This window comes from Danio aesculapii, chromosome 17, assembly GCF_903798145.1.
Source record: "Danio aesculapii chromosome 17, fDanAes4.1, whole genome shotgun sequence".
Classification (NCBI taxonomy): Eukaryota; Metazoa; Chordata; class Actinopteri; order Cypriniformes; family Danionidae; genus Danio; species Danio aesculapii.
Window position 1 is genome coordinate 53142562 of NC_079451.1, and position 18629 is coordinate 53161190.

At 35.9% G+C, this 18629-nt stretch overlaps 1 protein-coding gene across 1 annotated transcript in view; it reads left to right on the forward strand.

The window, feature by feature from the left end:
* The window catches only part of LOC130244164 (ryanodine receptor 3), a 123523-nt gene that overhangs the window by 40748 nt on the left and 64146 nt on the right, over nt 1-18629 (forward strand). Inside the window, exons 29-36 of the mRNA XM_056476459.1 lie at nt 2091-2172; nt 5367-5497; nt 6243-6566; nt 7307-7547; nt 9628-9766; nt 9799-9891; nt 14082-14096; nt 18568-18629. The exon at nt 18568-18629 is cut by the window's right edge and continues 109 nt beyond it. Coding sequence (XP_056332434.1) covers nt 2091-2172; nt 5367-5497; nt 6243-6566; nt 7307-7547; nt 9628-9766; nt 9799-9891; nt 14082-14096; nt 18568-18629 — 1087 coding nt within the window. The remainder of the gene's footprint in view (nt 1-2090; nt 2173-5366; nt 5498-6242; nt 6567-7306; nt 7548-9627; nt 9767-9798; nt 9892-14081; nt 14097-18567) is intronic.

The window sequence follows — 18629 nt, forward strand, 5'->3', positions numbered from 1 at the left end:
TCAGCCAGGATTTCTACATCGCCTGACATGTCCCGGATTCTGCTCTCGTTTTCTATAGCTGTCATGTAAAAGGTGTTAAATGCTAAACATTTGTGCTGTTTTAATTGTCTGTTAAGTAAGAATAAGACATCATTGTGTTGCTGAGGGCCATTACAGTTTAAAAGAAAGACTGGTGTTACTTTCAGGCAGAAGGAGAATTTAATTAGAGGCATTTCCATATTGAACTCTTCTTTAAAAAGCCCAGAAAGAGAAAGGGCTCTGATAAACAGTATCAGCTCTGCACATGAGTTTGCAGTTCTGTCTTTATTTTTCCCATGTGAGCAGTAGGGTGGAATCTGCGCAATATATCATGCAAATAAAATGAATATTGATCAATAAATTATTCTTAAAAGTCACATTATTGTATGTGCTGTGGAGAAAAGGGGTGTTTCAATCCAGCGACTGCAAGTATATATGTTAAAGATAATATGTGCAATATATTATTATTATAAAATGTATAAGGTTTGGGAACATTGATACAGCCATAATCTTCTTATGATACAAACACAGATTAAATAGATCTGATCATGTACATGTTTGTGTTACAAACCCCTGATGTTAGTCTAGGGGATGGTGGGGTTTGACATTTAGGTGTAATTAAAATATATTTGTACAAACAGTGAAGAAGTGCAAAAGAAAACCAAAGTAATACAAAATATTGTGATTTTATTTATAATTCCCAAAAGTGAACAAAAACAACGTATTAATCCAAAATAAAGTAAAGCAAAAATAAACTATTTACAATATTTACAACACTGAGACAAATACAAAGACGGGGAAAAACAGGAGAGCTGGCAGAAGGGACGTGAGCGGCACTAAAGAAGTAAAAAGAACAAAACCCAAACTAAATCTAACTCCCCAGTAGCATCTAGCTAACTAACTATGGGAAAACTAAATAATTAACACGCGAAGAGTCTTGACTGCCTACTCTATCTATCTATCTATCTATCCAAAAAGTACAAGGGGTGGCGCTCGCCCCTAACCTAATGTACTATACAGTAGAGTAGTCCTAAGTGTTGCAAAGTGTATGTCATGTGACCTTCTTACCTGTCCGCTTCGTCCAAGCCTCGTAAACGGAGAAATGGAGTGATATACGAATAACAGATGGATAACGTGCACACAGAAACGGGCAACAACAAAATGCACAGTTAGACGGGGTTCTTCTAAACGCAACGCAATAAACATAAACAAGCGGAACAAGAAAACAAGAGAAGGAAGGGAAAAGAGGGGCTGGTGAGTGGTCTGGCGTGCGCTTTTATGATGGGTGGTCTTTGCTTATTGGATGTGACGTAAGAATGACGTAACCGGGGAGGAAATGACTGACAGCTGAATAGACCAATAAACGGAACCTGTGAATAATGAAAGCAGATATGGGAGAACAGAGCGAGAGAGAGAGCGAGCGAGAGAGAGAAAACACAAACAGAGCACAACACAAATATGTAGATGTTTGCACTAACCATACTGCACATTTTTATTAATTTAACCAAAACTTATAACAATAACTCCTTATTTCTGCTGCCCAGTGGGACTGGTGTGAAATTGCTGTGTGTGAAATTGAATCTTTGGACACTCCTCCTTTAGCAGCTGGTCAGTGAACATTATTGTTTTTCTTCAGTTCCTGCTCTCGGCTGTTTCTACCATTTGCTGATGGTAAACATAAATAACTGAAGTGACCTTTAATTAGTATTTTGCTAAACTATATTTTTGTTTATTTATTAAGATATTTTTCAGGGTCTTAATATTTATTCTTTAATTCTTTTTTATATATTCTTATGTGAAAGGTTCACACACAATAGTTAATAAACTGGTCATTTTTTTCCATCCTCATTGTTGCTGACTTTGTTCTCAGTTTGATCTAGCCGTTCATACATCCCACTCACGAAATGGGTAAAGTACTCATGATTTGTGCTGATTATTGTATCGGTATCGGTTCGTACTGAAGGCTGCAATATCGGTATCGTATCAGAAGTTAAAACGTTGTATCGGGACATCCCTAGTTTGTTCTGCCATTGAGTGTGTGATTAAAGACTGTATTTGTTCTGCTTTGTCAGTGGATGATGTCCAGGTGTCGTGTTATCGAATCCTGACCAGTTTATATTCTTTGGGGACGGGGAAAAACATCTACGTGGAGCGGTGAGTGTTTCAGCTTCTGACTGTTCCTCTAATGCTGGCTTCACACTAAACCCTGGAGTTTACTCGCAGGATGTTTTGCCCTAGGCCTGTCACAATCATCTATATATGGACTTATCACACAACACATGGACATGACCTCAATCATTTTTACCAAGATGCTTACTCTACACGAGACGAGACACAAGATGGGGTTCAAGAGAATGAGACGAGATGAGATATTTACAGCAAACACTGCTAAATATTTTGCTAAAAGCCTACATGAATGAAAAAATGTCTAAAGAATTAAAATATTAGCTAAATATTTTTCTTTAACTGAAAAACAAACAAACTGCAAAACAATTTAGGTACTTTTAAAATAATTATAATGAATGGTGTTTTATTTCTGTTTTCTTTTATTTTATTACTGTTTTTCTATTTATTTCTATTTTTATGAGTTCTATGCCATAAAGCACATGCAAACACTGCTGTATGGCATTTTTGCTTTAAGCCGCTATTTCAGCAAGGGTAAACAATGACGCATGAGTCCGCTGTGAATCCTTTTCTCATCGTTTATTTTATCACATCTTGTGCCGTCAAATCAGTGAAATAGCTCCATTGCTCCTCAGTAGCACCCGTCAGCACACACAAACTCACGGTCTGAAAATTCTTTCCTCTTCCCTTACTACTCCACCTACTACCTGGCGTCCTTAAATCCCGATTTCGACAAAATAAAAGTCTTCATTCACAAAATCACAACAATAAAGCAAATACAGAATACTCAAACCTGAATACAGTAATGATCAAATGTAAACTTAATAATAATAATCATCCAATCAACCCATTTAGTCCAAACATAATAATAATAATAGAAGAAAGAAATGGCTCCAATAGCTGCTAAATATTTAACTATAAACTCCACTGACTGGCTTCTCCCCAGTTCAATTTCACATAAGGAATCGAACTCCTTTCCACACACTGAACTAAAATTCATGTCATTTGGTATCCTGCATTCAGCAAGATTTCATATGAGGTAAGCACTGATAGGAGAGAGTTGTTTTCATGTAATTTGACACCGCACACTGACAGTATAAACGTGTGTTCGGTGGTGATGAAGGCGTGTGTCTCGAGTCTCCAGACGTTCACTGTGTGTGTGTGTGTGAGAGAGAGTGCATGCTTAGAGATGTGTCTGTGGTCTTTTACTGACTCTGTAGGTGCAGAGAATAGTTGTCAAACAGCCCTGTGTGTAAAGACCTACACGACGGTAATGGTTTGAGTACGGTCTTTACTCTGCACTTCAATAATGCGACTGAAATAGGAATACTCTTCGTCTTATTTCCATTTGTGTTAACGTCGATTATGACCTAAACTAGTTAATCGTCATCATATTCGCTTTAAGATTTAAAGGGCTAGCATTGCACCAGACCCCCTTAAGTGGATTCGTTTGAAAGTGTAGAATCTATATTTTCTTCACTTTGGTTTTTATTCTACTCTACAAAAGTTATTAACACTTAAATACTCAGTATTTTGGAGACCCGAGCTGGGTATTGAACATTGGGTCATTTTCATATTGTTCATATGGTTCATATATGACACATGTACAAGTTATAGCTCAAATGAAAGCTCTTGCCGGTGCTCATACGGTTCTAGCATTATTTTTACTGAATTATATTCTCATATCAAACAGTTGTGGAATGAGTGTTTCCATGCCGCAGAAGTGAAAACAATACATTTATGATCAATAAGCAGCTCCAGATAGCACAGACAGCTGTCATCTCTTACCTTACGCTGTGCGCTTCAGGGCCATTTCTCCTCTGTTTTTGAGCTGATGTGTATAAGTAATCCTTTTATATGTCTGACGTGGTCCAAACACAGTGAATTATGTTTGATCCAACAAAAGAATAGTGAAATATGAATGATCGATCCCTGTGGCTTGTGCAGCACCTCTCATCAGTTGGAGTACAATAACTCTTGCATAGATTATGGTAGAGACATCTTTCTTTTCTCCTATGATTACAGACATGTGCAGGAACCACCAACATTAATTACAGCAAGCTAGAGCACACAGAACCTAAAGGGTCCACTTTCAAATTTGAGTTTATATATAAAAATACAAAAAGCGCCTCTTTTATTAGGTGTTTATTATAACACAGACAACATATACTGTTATTTTAAACACTTTCAACAGTGTTTTATGAAAATTCAAAGGGTTTTCTTTAAAAAGAGACCACATTTATGCATTTATACCTCTGCATGTGGATTTAGGAAGCTTTTAAGTTTGGGTAGGCACAATCCAGGAGGAAATCCCAAAATAGCACTAGAGTTTAACTGGTTAAGCATATCTGAAGTGCTACTCCATCGCATAGACATGAGGCATGGTTAATGTGTGTGGCTGCAGTTGTAGCCTCTGCTGGACGCAGCAGCCACTGAACTCTTTTTATAATAACATGTATTATTATTTATTTAGGATATGAGTTTTCACATTCTGATTGCAATGTCTGATTATTAGCTCATTAAAATGACTATAATTAAATGAGTTATTCTTAAGAATAAAATATGATGCGTTGGAGGAGTGTACTTGCATTGTGATGATATTATTGTCATTCTGCCATTATATGAGTGGCATAACATGCTCTTAAAATGACATTAATGTTGTTTATCACAATATATTTTAGTGCAATATATCATATAACAGAATGTAGATCTCATCACAGGCCTGTTTCTCCCATCATGCTGATTGTTTTAGCTTGAGGTCAAACATTGAATGCGGTTGTGGCAAATGCGACACTCATTCCACATCATTCATAACACGTGGTTTGCAGGGTCCTTGTGTGTCATTTAATTCCATGATTTGGTCTGAACCCAGCATTAGATGTGTGTGTGTGTGTGTGTGTTGTGTGTGTGTGTGTGTGTGTGTGTGTGTGTGTGTGTGTGTGTGTTGTGTGTTTGTGAAAGTGTGTCTGTGTGTCTGTCTATCTGTCTGGGAGTATGTGTTGTCTGTCTATCTGTGTGTGTGTATGTGTGTGTGCGTGCGTGCGTGTGTGCGTGCGTGCGTGTGTGTGCGTGTGTGTTTGTGAAAGTGTGTGTGGATGAGAGGTGGACATGCCAGAAGTGTTTGAGGACGTGTGTGTGTGTGTTATGTATATATTATAAATGTATTGATCTGTGTGTCTGTGTTTGTGCCTCTCTCTCTGTTTGTGTGTGTGTGTGTGTTGCAGGCAGCTGCCGGCGCTGGGTGAGTGTTTGGCGACTCTGGCGGGTGCGATGCCCGTGGCCTTTCTGGAGCCGCAGCTCAACAAACACAATCCCTGCTCCGTCTTCAACAACACCACCTCTAGAGAACGAGCCTGTGAGGAGAGCTAACACACACACACACACACACACACACATACATACACACATACACACACATAAACTGAAGATGGGTTTCTTCTATTGTTGTGTAATTGACAGTATGTTTATGGAGACCGGCCACTTTATTAGGTACACCTCACTAGTACCGCTTGGACCCCCTTTTGCCTTCAGAACTGCTTTAATCCTTCATTGCAGAGATTCAACAAGCTACTTGAAACGTGTGTTCAGAGATGCTCTTCTGCAGACCTCGGTTGTAACGAGTGCTTATTTGAGTTACTGTTGCCTTTCTATCAGCTGGAACCAGTCTGGCCATTCTCCTCTGACCTCTGGCATCAACAAGGCATTTGCACCCACAGAACTGCCGCTCACTGGATATTTCCTCTTTGTCGGACCATTCTCTGTAAACCCTAGAGATGGTTGTGCGTGAAAATCCCAGTAGATCAGCAGTTTCTGAAATACTCAGAGCAGCCCGTCTGGCACCAACAACCATGCCACGTTCAAAGTCTCTTAAATCCCCTTTCTTCCCCATTCTTCCCCATTCTAGTGTAGGAGCGGACCCTTGATAATGTCTCTGGAGGCCCCCTAAATGTATGGGCCCTTAGAATCGTCCTAACTTTCCCCTCATAGTGGCGCCCCTGTGTGCGTGTATACAACTGTGTTTGTTTATGCATGTCTGTATGTGATTATGTATGGATTATAAATGTATTGATCAGTGTGTGTGTGTGCGTGTGTGTGCACAGTGGTGGGCATGCCGGAGTCAGTAGAGGATGTGTGTCCGGAGCTGCCGCGTCTGGATTCTCTGATGCTGGAGATCAGTGAGCTGTCGGATTCTGGCGCACGCTACACTGAGATGCCGCAGGTGATTGAGGTGGTCCTCCCAATGCTATGTAATTACCTGTCGTACTGGTGGGAGCGCGGCGAGGAGAACCGGACCCCCAGTAGCAGCAGCACCTGCAGCACCGCCGTCACCTCACAGCACCTCAGCCTCGTCCTCGGGAACATCCTCAAGATCCTCAACAGCAACCTGGGCATCGACGAGGCCTCCTGGATGAAGCGCATCGCAGGTCTGAACACACACACTGCACCAGCATCACTCATAATGCACCAGCATCTCCCGCATTACACTCTTTTCACATGTCCATGTTTCTCCGCTGAAAAGAGTCCATTGTTGTTGTGCTACCATAGCAACTGTAGAATGACTACAAATCAATTACTGTAGTTGTGTTACCATAGCAACTGTAGAATCATTACAACATATCAATAACTATAGTTGTTGTGTTACCATAGCAACTGTAGAATCACCACAGCAGATAAGTTACTATAGTTGTTGTGTTACCATAGCGACTGTAGAATCACCACAGCAGATTAATTACTATAGTTGTTGTGTTACCATAGCAACTGTTGAATCACCACAGCAGATAAGTTACTATTGTTGTTGTTACCATAGCGACTGTAGAATCACCACAGCAGAATAATTACTATAGTTGTTGTGTTACCGTAGCAACTGTTGAATCACCACAGCAGATTAATTACTATAGTTGTTGTGTTACCATAGCAACGGTAGAATCACTACAACAGATCAATTACTATAGTTGTTGTGTTACCATAGCAACGGTAGAATCACTACAACAGATCAGTTACTATAGTTGTTGTGTTACCATAGTAACTGTAGTATCACCACATCAGATTAATTACTATAGTTAATTATTGAGAAAAGCACTACACAAATATTGAAAAAACTATGGAAACCTGTGGAATGTCCCCACAATTCGCAAAAACAAACCTTTGTGTGTGTGTATATCAGTGTACGCTCAGCCGATCATCAGTAAGGCACGCGCTGACCTGCTGAAGAGCCACTTTCTGCCGACGCTGGAGAAGCTGAAGAAGAAGACTGTGAAGGTGGTGTCGGAGGAGGAGCTTCTGAAGGCGGACGGTAAGGCCGACACCCAGGAGGCGGAGCTTCTGATCCTGGACGAGTTTGCGGTGCTCTGCAGAGACCTGTACGCCTTCTACCCCATGCTTATACGCTACGTGGACAACAACAGGTCAGATGCTGCAAACACACACGCTGTAGAGACCTGCAGAGATGCGGGATTACTGAAGAATTGTAATCAGTTACTGGTTACAAAATGTGTAATCCAGATTACCCACAATCCATTACCAGAGCTGGGTGGATTACTTAAGGATTGTAATCAGTTTTACTGATAATAAAATTGCATCACTACATTTGTAGTCAGTAATATAATCTCTTAGATTACACATCATTGGTAATGCAAGTACTTTTGGATTACTTTTGTTCATTCATTCATTTTCTTTTCAGTTTAGTCCCTTTATTAATCCAGAGTTGCCACAGTGGGATGAACCGCCAATTTATCCAGCACATGTTTTACGCATCAGATGCCCTTCCAGCTGCAACCCATCACTGGGAAAGATTGCTTTTGTACTAAAGCTTATTTGATGTCACATATATTGAAGCAGGATAAACAAAAAACCCCTAAGGGCTCTATTTTAGTGACCACTGTGCAATGTCTAAAGCGTATGGTGCAATAGCATTAAGGGCGTGTCTGAATCCGCTTTTGCTATTTTAAGCATGGTGAAATGTGCTCTGCGCCCCGACGCATGGTCTAACAGGGCTGAGCTTATTCTCTTAATGAGTTCTGGGTGTGTTTTGAGCATAACGTACATTAAACCAATCAGAGTCTCGTCTCTCATTCCCTTTAAAAGTCAGTTGAGTCGCTCCATGGTGCATTTGCTATTTACATGGCGACTTTGTAAGTGTAAAAACTGAACAGTTAAACAGAGCATCTGCAGCGCGAGGATAAAGAATGAGCCTCCTCCATTCAGCCTCTTTACTTTCTCTTTACTTTTACTCTTTACTCCTTTACTTTGGTGGAGTGAGGAAACAGTGGAAACACATCCATTAGCCCACATATTTAATTTCCTTTGTTAAGCTCAAAGATTTGATCAAAACTATTTCTAAATTCAGTTCTAATCTCCAGCAAAGCAATAAATGAACAATAATAATGAAGTGTGTTCAAAACACTGAGTTACATCCAAACACACGTCCTGTACTGATGACCCATATGGTGATGCAGACGTCTCCAAAACCCCACAGGAGGACAAATCTAAACTTGTGTTTATTAAAGCAAATATAAATCTGCATATTATAAATAATATTGATAATAATAATAACATAATACAGATGCAGATTGACATGAATAAACTGTAAAAAAGCCCCCCGAGGTCAATTCAATTCAATTCATCTTTATTAGTATAGTGCTTTTACAATATAGATTGTGTCAAAGCAGCTTCACATAGAAGGAATACATAGAAGCAGAATCTCATAGTGAATTAAAACAGTGTCAGTGAAGAAGGTATGGAGGCAGTGGTGTTTATATTGATGTAGAAAATAATCATTTTGTGTCATTTTAATCCTTTAATTGTTTTCACCTGTAAAGATATGTGTGTGTTGCTGAACATCCTGTGTGTATTCAGCATTTGGACCTGCATAGGCGGATAACTAACGCCCTCTGCTGGACTTTAAATCAGCTTTCAGTTGGTCAATGGTGCGGCCTATTTCAGTTCTTTCAAAATAGCCACACACCAACAATGCGCCTTAACACATCTCTTTTATAGACCAGCACACACACACACACACACACACACGAGTCCACAAAGTGGCGTAAATGGATTTGCTATTTAAAACATAGAGTAACACATCACACCAAACACGTCTTGCACCTTTATTGTGCCGGGTGGATGATAGGGCCCTAAAAGTGCAGATGACAGAATTAATGTTATATAACATCTCTCCCCACAAAAACATGGAGAAAGTACTTAAGCGCCACCACTGAAATTATTATGAAGAAATATGAACAATAAAATTTGGAGAATCAATGAATTGTGAATCAAATTCTGCCTCAATTGATTTATCTTTATTTATTTATTTATTTATTTATTTATTTATTTATTTATTATATATATATATATATATATATATATATATATATATATATATATATATATATATATATATATATATATATATATGTATATGTATGTATGTGTTTGTGTGTGTGTGCGTGTGCGTGTGCGTGTGCGTGCATGTGTCTTTGTTGTTTTTAGGTCCCGCTGGCTAAAGGAGCCAGATGCAGATTCTGATGAGCTCTTCCGGATGGTGGCAGAGATCTTCATCCTGTGGTGTAAATCACACGTAAGACCCTCTTCATCCTCAGGCCAGCGTCCGTCAGCAGGACTTCCATCAGTCCTCACACTCTCATCTGTGTGTGTGTGCAGAACTTCAAGAGGGAAGAGCAGAACTTTGTGGTCCAGAACGAGATCAATAACCTGTCCTTTCTCACCGGTGACAGTAAAACCAAGATGGCGAAGGTATGAGCGAGAGATTTCCCATGATGCCTCAGCAGCGGCTGGGCGGACAGTCAAACACCACTGTTTTACAGCATTTCTGCTGTGATACACAAAGTTTAGTTCAGTATTATTACAGCAAAATAAAAAACTAAATTCACTTTTATAACTAAAAATCAGCCTAACAGCAGTACAAGTGAACAGAAGTAACACTTTTGTTCACCAAAAACAAACTAAACAACAAAAGTGGTAGTCATTTATTTATACAGTATCTTTTTTATTCGTATCTTTAGTGAAGTCCTCAAATAAAAACAAAAATCTATAGTAATTTATAGTAAATAATACAGTACTAAACTGTACAGTACAAAACTGTGGTATATTGTAGTGTAATTTACCCTATATTTGCAGTATTGTGTCATTCGTTTATATTGATATAGTTCTTTTGTTACCATAGCAACTGTAGAATCACCACAACAGATCAATTACAGTTGTTGTGTTACCATAGCAACTATAGAATCACCACAACAGATCAATTACAGTTGTTGTGTTACCATAGCAACTATAGAATCACCACAACAGATCAATTACTGTAGTTGTTGTTACCATAGCAACTGTAGAATCACCACAACAGATCAATTACTGTATGTGTTTTTGTAACCATAGCAACTGTAGACTCACCATAACAGATTAATTACTGTAGGTATTTTGTTACCATAGCAACTGTGGAATCACCACAGCAGATCAGTTACCATGGTTAGTTTACCATAGAAACTATAGAATTACAAAAAGGATCAATTACTATAGTTGTTGCATTACCATAGCAACTGTAGAATCATCACAGTAGATCAATTGCGGTTGTTGTGTTACCATAGCAACTATAGATCCACCACAACAGACTAATTACTGTAGGTCATGTTTTACCATAGAAACTGTAGAATCACCATGACATCACATACCATAGTTCTTGAGTTACCATAGCAACTGTGGAATCACCACAGCAGATCGGTTACTATGGTTGTTATGTTACCATAGAAACATTATAATTACTAAAAGGATCAATTACTATAGTTGTTGTGTTACCATAGCAACTGTAGAATCACCACAACAATTCAATTACTGTAATTGTTGTGTTACTAGTATTGTTCATAAAGCACTACAGTATTTACCATAATTTACTATAGTATTTTTAAGATGGGAAGAGACATATAATATCACAAATGTTTCTGATTCAAATAAGTGTTGTTTTTTGAGCTCTCTATACTTGTATATGTATGTATATATATATATATATATATATATATATAGAGAGAGAGAGAGAGAGAGAGAGAGAGAGAGAGAGAGAAAGAGAGAGAGAGATAGAGAGAGAGAGAGAGAGAATATAAACAAGCAAATTATGGCACAATGGTTTTGAGCATTGATGTAAATCAGAAGTGTTTTTGCTGTATAATGTGTTACAGAGTAATGGGTTACTGTAGTTAAATGACTCAGTTGTCGAAACGGTAAAGTAAGGGATTACTGTTCATTTTGAGGTCATTTAATTGCAGTTCTTTATAATGTCCTCGTCTTAAATACTGCAAATAATTTCAACTGATCTGTATTAATCAATTCAGAGAAGCAGAGGAATTTCAAATGTTTTAAAATATTTAAAATATTTTCAATAATAATTCTGTTTTTCAATTAAAAAGATTACATTTATCAGACAGTTACGCACGCAAAACTAACATCACATCATAAATGAATCACTAATATCTCACACAGATTCCCTGAGCTCATGCTAATATCCTGCACTCCTTCATCACGGTTAGGTTTGTTTTCACAGGAGAACAAATGTCAAGTCATTAATAAATGAACAAATGCATATGAAGCTATATCAACAACAGATGTATAGCTTTACGTCACACATTAATAACCAAATGCATTCAATTACTCTCACAGGAAATGGAAAATATTACTCTGAAATTCAGCTGAGTTTATCTAACCCATATAACACATTCAGAAACTGTATCTTTTGTATTATGAAGAATTATGTTTTTTAACCAATCTATAATATACAGTGTTTTGGTGCTGAATTTATTTGAATTGCTGTATTTTTTCAGCCTTATTATTATTAGGATTGACCACATTTGGATGAACGGAAATTTTTATAATGGATTTTACAACTCATGTTTAAAAACTGTCCACATTTAAGAAGCGTACACTTATTTCAGACATAATAATTGAAATAATGTCAATGTAGCTTTGAAAAGTTTTTAAACTGAATTTTAAACTGAAATTATGTTAAGAGCATTTTAATTGGTGGATTAAAAGCTCACTGCTAAACATAATATCTTCCAAAATGTTTATATTTTTAACTTAACCTTCCAGGAATAATATAAATAATAGTATTTATATATATGTACAGTCTAGCCTGAAATTATTAATATCCCTGTAGCATTTCCGTCTCTAGACCCAATTTACTGGGGGACGTGGCCCAGTAAACATCACCAGTGCCCCAGTAAATGTTTTCAGATATGATTTACTTCACCCGGGCCTTGCGCCTCACACACCACTCCTGCTGTCCCTGACGCTCTGCTCTTCTCCCGGTGCGAGTCCCCGTTGTTAACATGCACGCCTAAAAAAGTATGTGCTGCTCTCGTGCCACTCAGGCATTGTGAAGCCGGCATAACAACCTTTTATGTGGAGGTGTCGGCACACAGTGAGTTTTGCAAGTCAATAAAATTAAAGTTTAAATAATATGACGGTCTTACTAAGCATGCCTACTGATAGATTTTTGGATGAAGTGAAACGAGGGATGGCAAGTCAGGGAGGTAAGACTTAATAAACCTAATTCTCTGCCATGTGTCAAGTCTAAGACAACAGATAATTCTATAACACATCGTTTTCGAATTCTATAGAATTGTCTAAATAATTTCATTCAAATTAAATTATTCATGCAAAAATTTCTTAAATGATCTTAGCATATTACTCCAGTTGTGTACATTAGCCGCGTTTCCACTATCGCGCCTAAAGCGAGCGAGCCAGGGCGAGCCAAGGCCAGTCCCGTTTCCACTATCACTTCCGGGGCGTAATCGGGCCAAAGCGGGGCTTTCTTGGGGCCAGCGTCCGGCCTTTTTCGGCCCGCCGAATACCTTGGGCCAAGGAGGGCCAACTGGGGCTTCGGGGCGGGGTTACGTACAAAGGCGGAGTTTTCCTGTCAGGTAAAGAGGAGACAAGATGCTTTCTTCCCTTACATTTGTTTTGCTATCGCGCTAGCCTTGCAGCCAAAATCTGTGTTCGAAGTAAATGCCGCCGAACTCGAATGTCCTTATCCAGGGATCGCTGTCTGGCCTTACACCAACAGACCACAAACAGTAAAAAAGCAATCGCTTTGGTATTCTCCATCTTCCAGCTCTATATATACACACACACACACACACACTGTATATACACTAACCGGCCACTTTATTAGGTACACCTGTTTAACTGCACAGTGACGCAAATGTCTAATCAGCCAATCACATGGCAGCAATTCAATGCATTTAGGCATGTAGACATGGTCAAGATGATCTGCTGCAGGTCAAAGCGAGCATCAGAATGGGGAAGAAAGGGGATTTAAGTGACTTTGAACGTGGCATGGTTGTTAATGCCAGACGGGCTGCTCTGAGTATTTCAGAAACTGCTGATCTACTGGGATTTTCACGCACAACCATCTCTAGGGTTTACAGAGAATGATCCGACAAAGAGGAAATATCCAGTGAGCGGCAGTTCTGTGGGCGCAAATGCCTTGTTGATGCCAGAGGTCAGAGGAGAATGGCCAGACTGGTTCCAGCTGATAGAAAGGCAACAGTAACTCAATTAAGCACACGTTACTACCCAGGTCTGCATTACTAAATACCTAGTAAAATATTATGCATCGTCATCATCACGCCAATGATAAAAGAAATCAGATATTAGAAATGAGTTATGTTTAAAATGTGTTGAAAACATATCTCCATTAAACAAGACTTGAGAAATATTTATAAAATATTAAGATTAAACAGGAGAGCGATAATCTTAATAGTCTAAACATTAATAATAATGTATATAATTGAATGTGTTGTGTGGGTTATTCTCTCAGATATGAAGGCGTTTTGTCTGCTTCAGTAATAAAGTGTGTGTGTTTTTCTGCTTGTGTTTCCTGTGTGAGTGTATTTCTCTAATCTCCAGTGCTTGTTTTGTCTCTCCTTCATTCACAGTCATTCCTCCTTAAGGTACAGTGAGTGCATGCGCTGTGAATCCTCCATGGCGTCTGTCTCTGTCTGTCTCAGGATCAGCCAGAATGATGCTCTTCCACATCTGCATGACTTCACTCATAATGCTCTAGACGTACAGTACAGTTATTTGTGTGTGTGTGTGTGTGTGTGTGTGTGTGTGTGTGTGTGTGTGTGTGTGTGTGTGTGTGTGTTGTATTTAATTATGTGCATTTTAAGCTTTCTGAAGCGTTACGAGTGTTTTTCCTAGCTGTTCTGAGATCATTTTGAGGTCCTGTTGTTTTATAGAAGTCTTGAAGTTGTACAGTTTTAGTTTTCCGCTGGTCTCTGAAGTATATTTATGATGCAGTCAAGATTTTTAACATCCAAACCCATCATAATGCAGCAGTAGTTGATTATCATCTGTGCTGTTTTTGATCCTCATCATCAGGATGCTCTGAGTGGGCGTGGCCAACTGTAGACTGAAGTAAACGCCCACTGCTGTGATTGGCTGACAGTTTGACATGTCAACAGAGCTATTTAGGCAGTGTAGTAGAAGTGGGTGTCAATCTTCAGTGGAGGCGGAGCTTATCCACTCTTTTACATCATAGAACACTCAAATAGCTGTGGTTTAATCAGACTGCCTTCAATATAAGCTGAGTTTAGAGGAGTTCTGAAACCTACAGGAGCTTTTATAGCGCTACGAGCTCTAATATGACTGAAGATTAAGGGAAGTTTGATTTCTTAGGTTAAAGGCCACTTTAAAAGGATCGTTCACCCAAAAATACCAATTCTGATTGACACAATGTGAGGTCTAATTCATTTATTACATGCAAAAAAATTCAGACCAAAGATTTCAGTCTCAGTGTGCAATGAACTTGACTCTTCCTTCATATTGTCACAGACATGTGTGAGTTTCTAGACACAGGAAGATACACTGAAGAATGCTGGAAAAAAACAACCACTGACTTCTATAGTATTTATTTTTCCTACTGTAGTAATCAATGGCTGCTGGTTTGCTACATTCTTCAGAGTATCTTCTTTTGTGTTCACCAGAAGTAAGAAATGTATAAAGGTTTGGAAGCACTTGAGGGTAAATAAGTAGGGAGTACATAATGTTTACTTGTTAGGTTAACTATCAATTTAAAAATGAGTTTATTTATTTATTTATGCGTTTATTTGTGCATTTATTTATTTATTTATTTATTCATGAATTTATTTATTTATTCATGCATTTATTTATTTATGCATTTAATTAGTTTTGCTTTTATTTATTCATGCATTTATTCATTTATTCATTCATTTGCATATGTATGCATTTGTTTATTTATTCATTTATGCAATTATGCATTCATTAATTTATTTATGCATTTATTCATTTATATATCTATTTACTTTTTCTGTATATGCATTTATTTATTTATTTATGCAATTTGTCATGCATTTATTTGTTTATTTTTTCATTCATTCATTCATTCATTTATTCGTATATTCATTTATGCATTTATTTATTTATTTATTCATTTATGCATGTTTTTATTTATTCATGCATTTAATTATTTATGCATTTATTTATTCATGCATTTATTTATTTATTCATTAATTTATTCATTTATGCAATTATGCATTCATTTATTTATTTATGCATTTATTCATTTATATATCTGTTTACTTTTTTATGCATTTATTCATTTATATATCTATTTACTTTTTCTGTATATGCATTTATTTATGCAATTTGTCATGCATTTATTTGTTTATTTATTTATTTATTTATTAATTCATTCATTCATTCATTCATTCATTCATTCATTCATTCATTTATTCATTTATGCATTTATTTATTTATGCATTTATTTATTTATGCATTTATTTATTCATTTATGCATTTATTTATTTATGCATTTATTTATTTATTCATGCATTTATTTATTTATGCATTTATTTATTTATTTATGCATTTATTTATTCATGCATTTATTTATTTATTCATGCATTTATTTATTCATGCATTTATTTATTTATTCATGCATTTATTTATTTATGCATTTATTTATTTATTTATGCATTTATTTATTCATGCATTTATTTATTTATTCATGCATTTATTTATTTATGCATTTATTCATTTATGCATTTATTTATTTATGCATTTATTTATTTATTCATGCATTTATTTATTTATGCATTTATTTATTTATTTATGCATTTATTTATTCATGCATTTATTTATTTATGCATTTATTTATTTATTTATGCATTTATTTATTCATGCATTTATTTATTTATTCATGCATTTATTTATTTATGCATTTATTCATTTATGCATTTATTTATTTATTTATGCATTTATTTATTTATGCATTTATTTATTTATTTATGCATTTATTTATTCATGCATTTATTTATTTATTCATGCATTTATTTATTTATGCATTTATTTATTTATGCATTTATTTATTCATGCATTTATTTATTCATGCATTTATTTATTTATTCATGCATTTATTTATTTATGCATTTGTTTATTTATTTATGCATTTATTCATTTATGCATTTATTTATTTATTTATGCATTTATTTATTCATTCATTCATTTATTCATTTATGCATTTATTTATTTATTTATGCATTTATTTATTCATGCATTTATTTATTTATTCATGCATTTATTTATTTATGCATTTATTTATTTATTTATGCATTTGTTTATTCATGCATTTATTTATTTATTCATGCATTTAATTATTTATGCATTTATTTATTTATTTATTTATGCATTTATTCATTTATGCATTTATTTATTTATTTATGCATTTATTTATTTATTCATGCATTTATTTATTTATGCATTTGTTTATTTATTTATGCATTTATTCATTTATGCATTTATTTATTTATTTATGCATTTATTTATTCATTCATTCATTTATTCATTTATGCATTTATTTATTTATTTATGCATTTATTTATTCATGCATTTATTTATTTATTCATGCATTTATTTATTTATGCATTTATTTATTTATTTATGCATTTGTTTATTCATGCATTTATTTATTTATTCATGCATTTAATTATTTATGCATTTATTTATTTATTTATTTATGCATTTATTTATTCATGCATTTATTTATTTATTTATGCATTTATTTATTTATGCATTTATTTATTTATTTATTTATGCATTTATTCATTTATGCATTTATTTATTTATTTATTTATGCATTTATTCATTTATGCATTTATTTATTTATTCATGCATTTATTCATTTATGCATTTATTTATTTATTTATTTATGCATTTATTTATTCATGCATTTATTTATTTATTGATGCATTTGTGCATCTGTGGATGCATTTATTTATTCGATAACACTTTAAACTAATGGTCCATTAATTAATGTTAGGTAATGGATAGTATCTGTTCAACTGCCCCTAATATCTGAGATTAGGTTCCTTTAGTGTTTAAGATGATGATGATGTTGATGAAAGCTGAAGCTGGTGTTGTTTTGGTGTCTCGTGTGTGTGTGTGTGTGTGTGTGTGTGTGTGTGTGTGTGTTTGGTTGTTCCTCGTGTGTCAGATGTTGTCATCACTGGTCTCTTTATGTCATTTATCAGTCCTTCTATTTTCTGTTTTATATTTATTTTCTGTTTATGTTAGGAGGAAGTTGAGAATCTGGTTGCTTTACAAAATATTTCAAGGCATATGCAAATTTATTCACGCTCAGTTGGTTTCAATTCTCCAACTGTGTGTCAATATTTTAAAGAACGCTGGAAAACTGGTAACTATTGACATCCATATTAGGGGACACATAAGTCTATTGCTACCAGTTTCCAGCATTCTTCAAAATGTCTTTAATTTGTGTTCAGCAGAAAACAGAAACTCAAGCAGGTTTGGAACAAATGGAGGATGAGTGAGCGATAACAGAATTCAAATGTTTGGGTGAACCGTCTCTTTAAATGACATTTTAATTTGTAATAATTGGTTTTATTGTCATGATTGGCGTGCTTCATGAGGGTTATCCTCATAAAAGAAGCAGTATAGTATCATTTCAATACATTCTTCAGTGATGTTTGTCAGCAGCGCATGTGGATTAAATTAAAATGAGCTGTGTGTGTGTGTGTGTGTGTGTGTGTGTGTGTCCATCATCAATATAAATGTGTGTGTGTATGTGTGTGTATACTGGTTCTGGTGGCTTACAAGGACAGTAATGTGTATCGTGTCATGAGGATGACCTAGTTTTACTCTGTTATGGTGTTTATGAGGACATGGCTTGTGTCCTTGTAGTTTAAAAGAGTTTAAAATATCACTTAACAGGTCTTTTAACATTCACCCATTTGTTGGGTTGGGGTGAGGGTTAGCGGTGGGTTTAGGGTCAATATAATTTTACATTAAGCCCATAGAGAGTCCTTGTAAACCACCAAAACCAACGTGTGTGTGTGTGTGTTTGTATTGTGTTATGTTGACATGTGTGTGTTTGTCTGTCAGTCTGGAGGTCAGGATCAGGAGCGGAAGCACAAGAAGCGGCGCGGTGATTTCTACTCCATCCA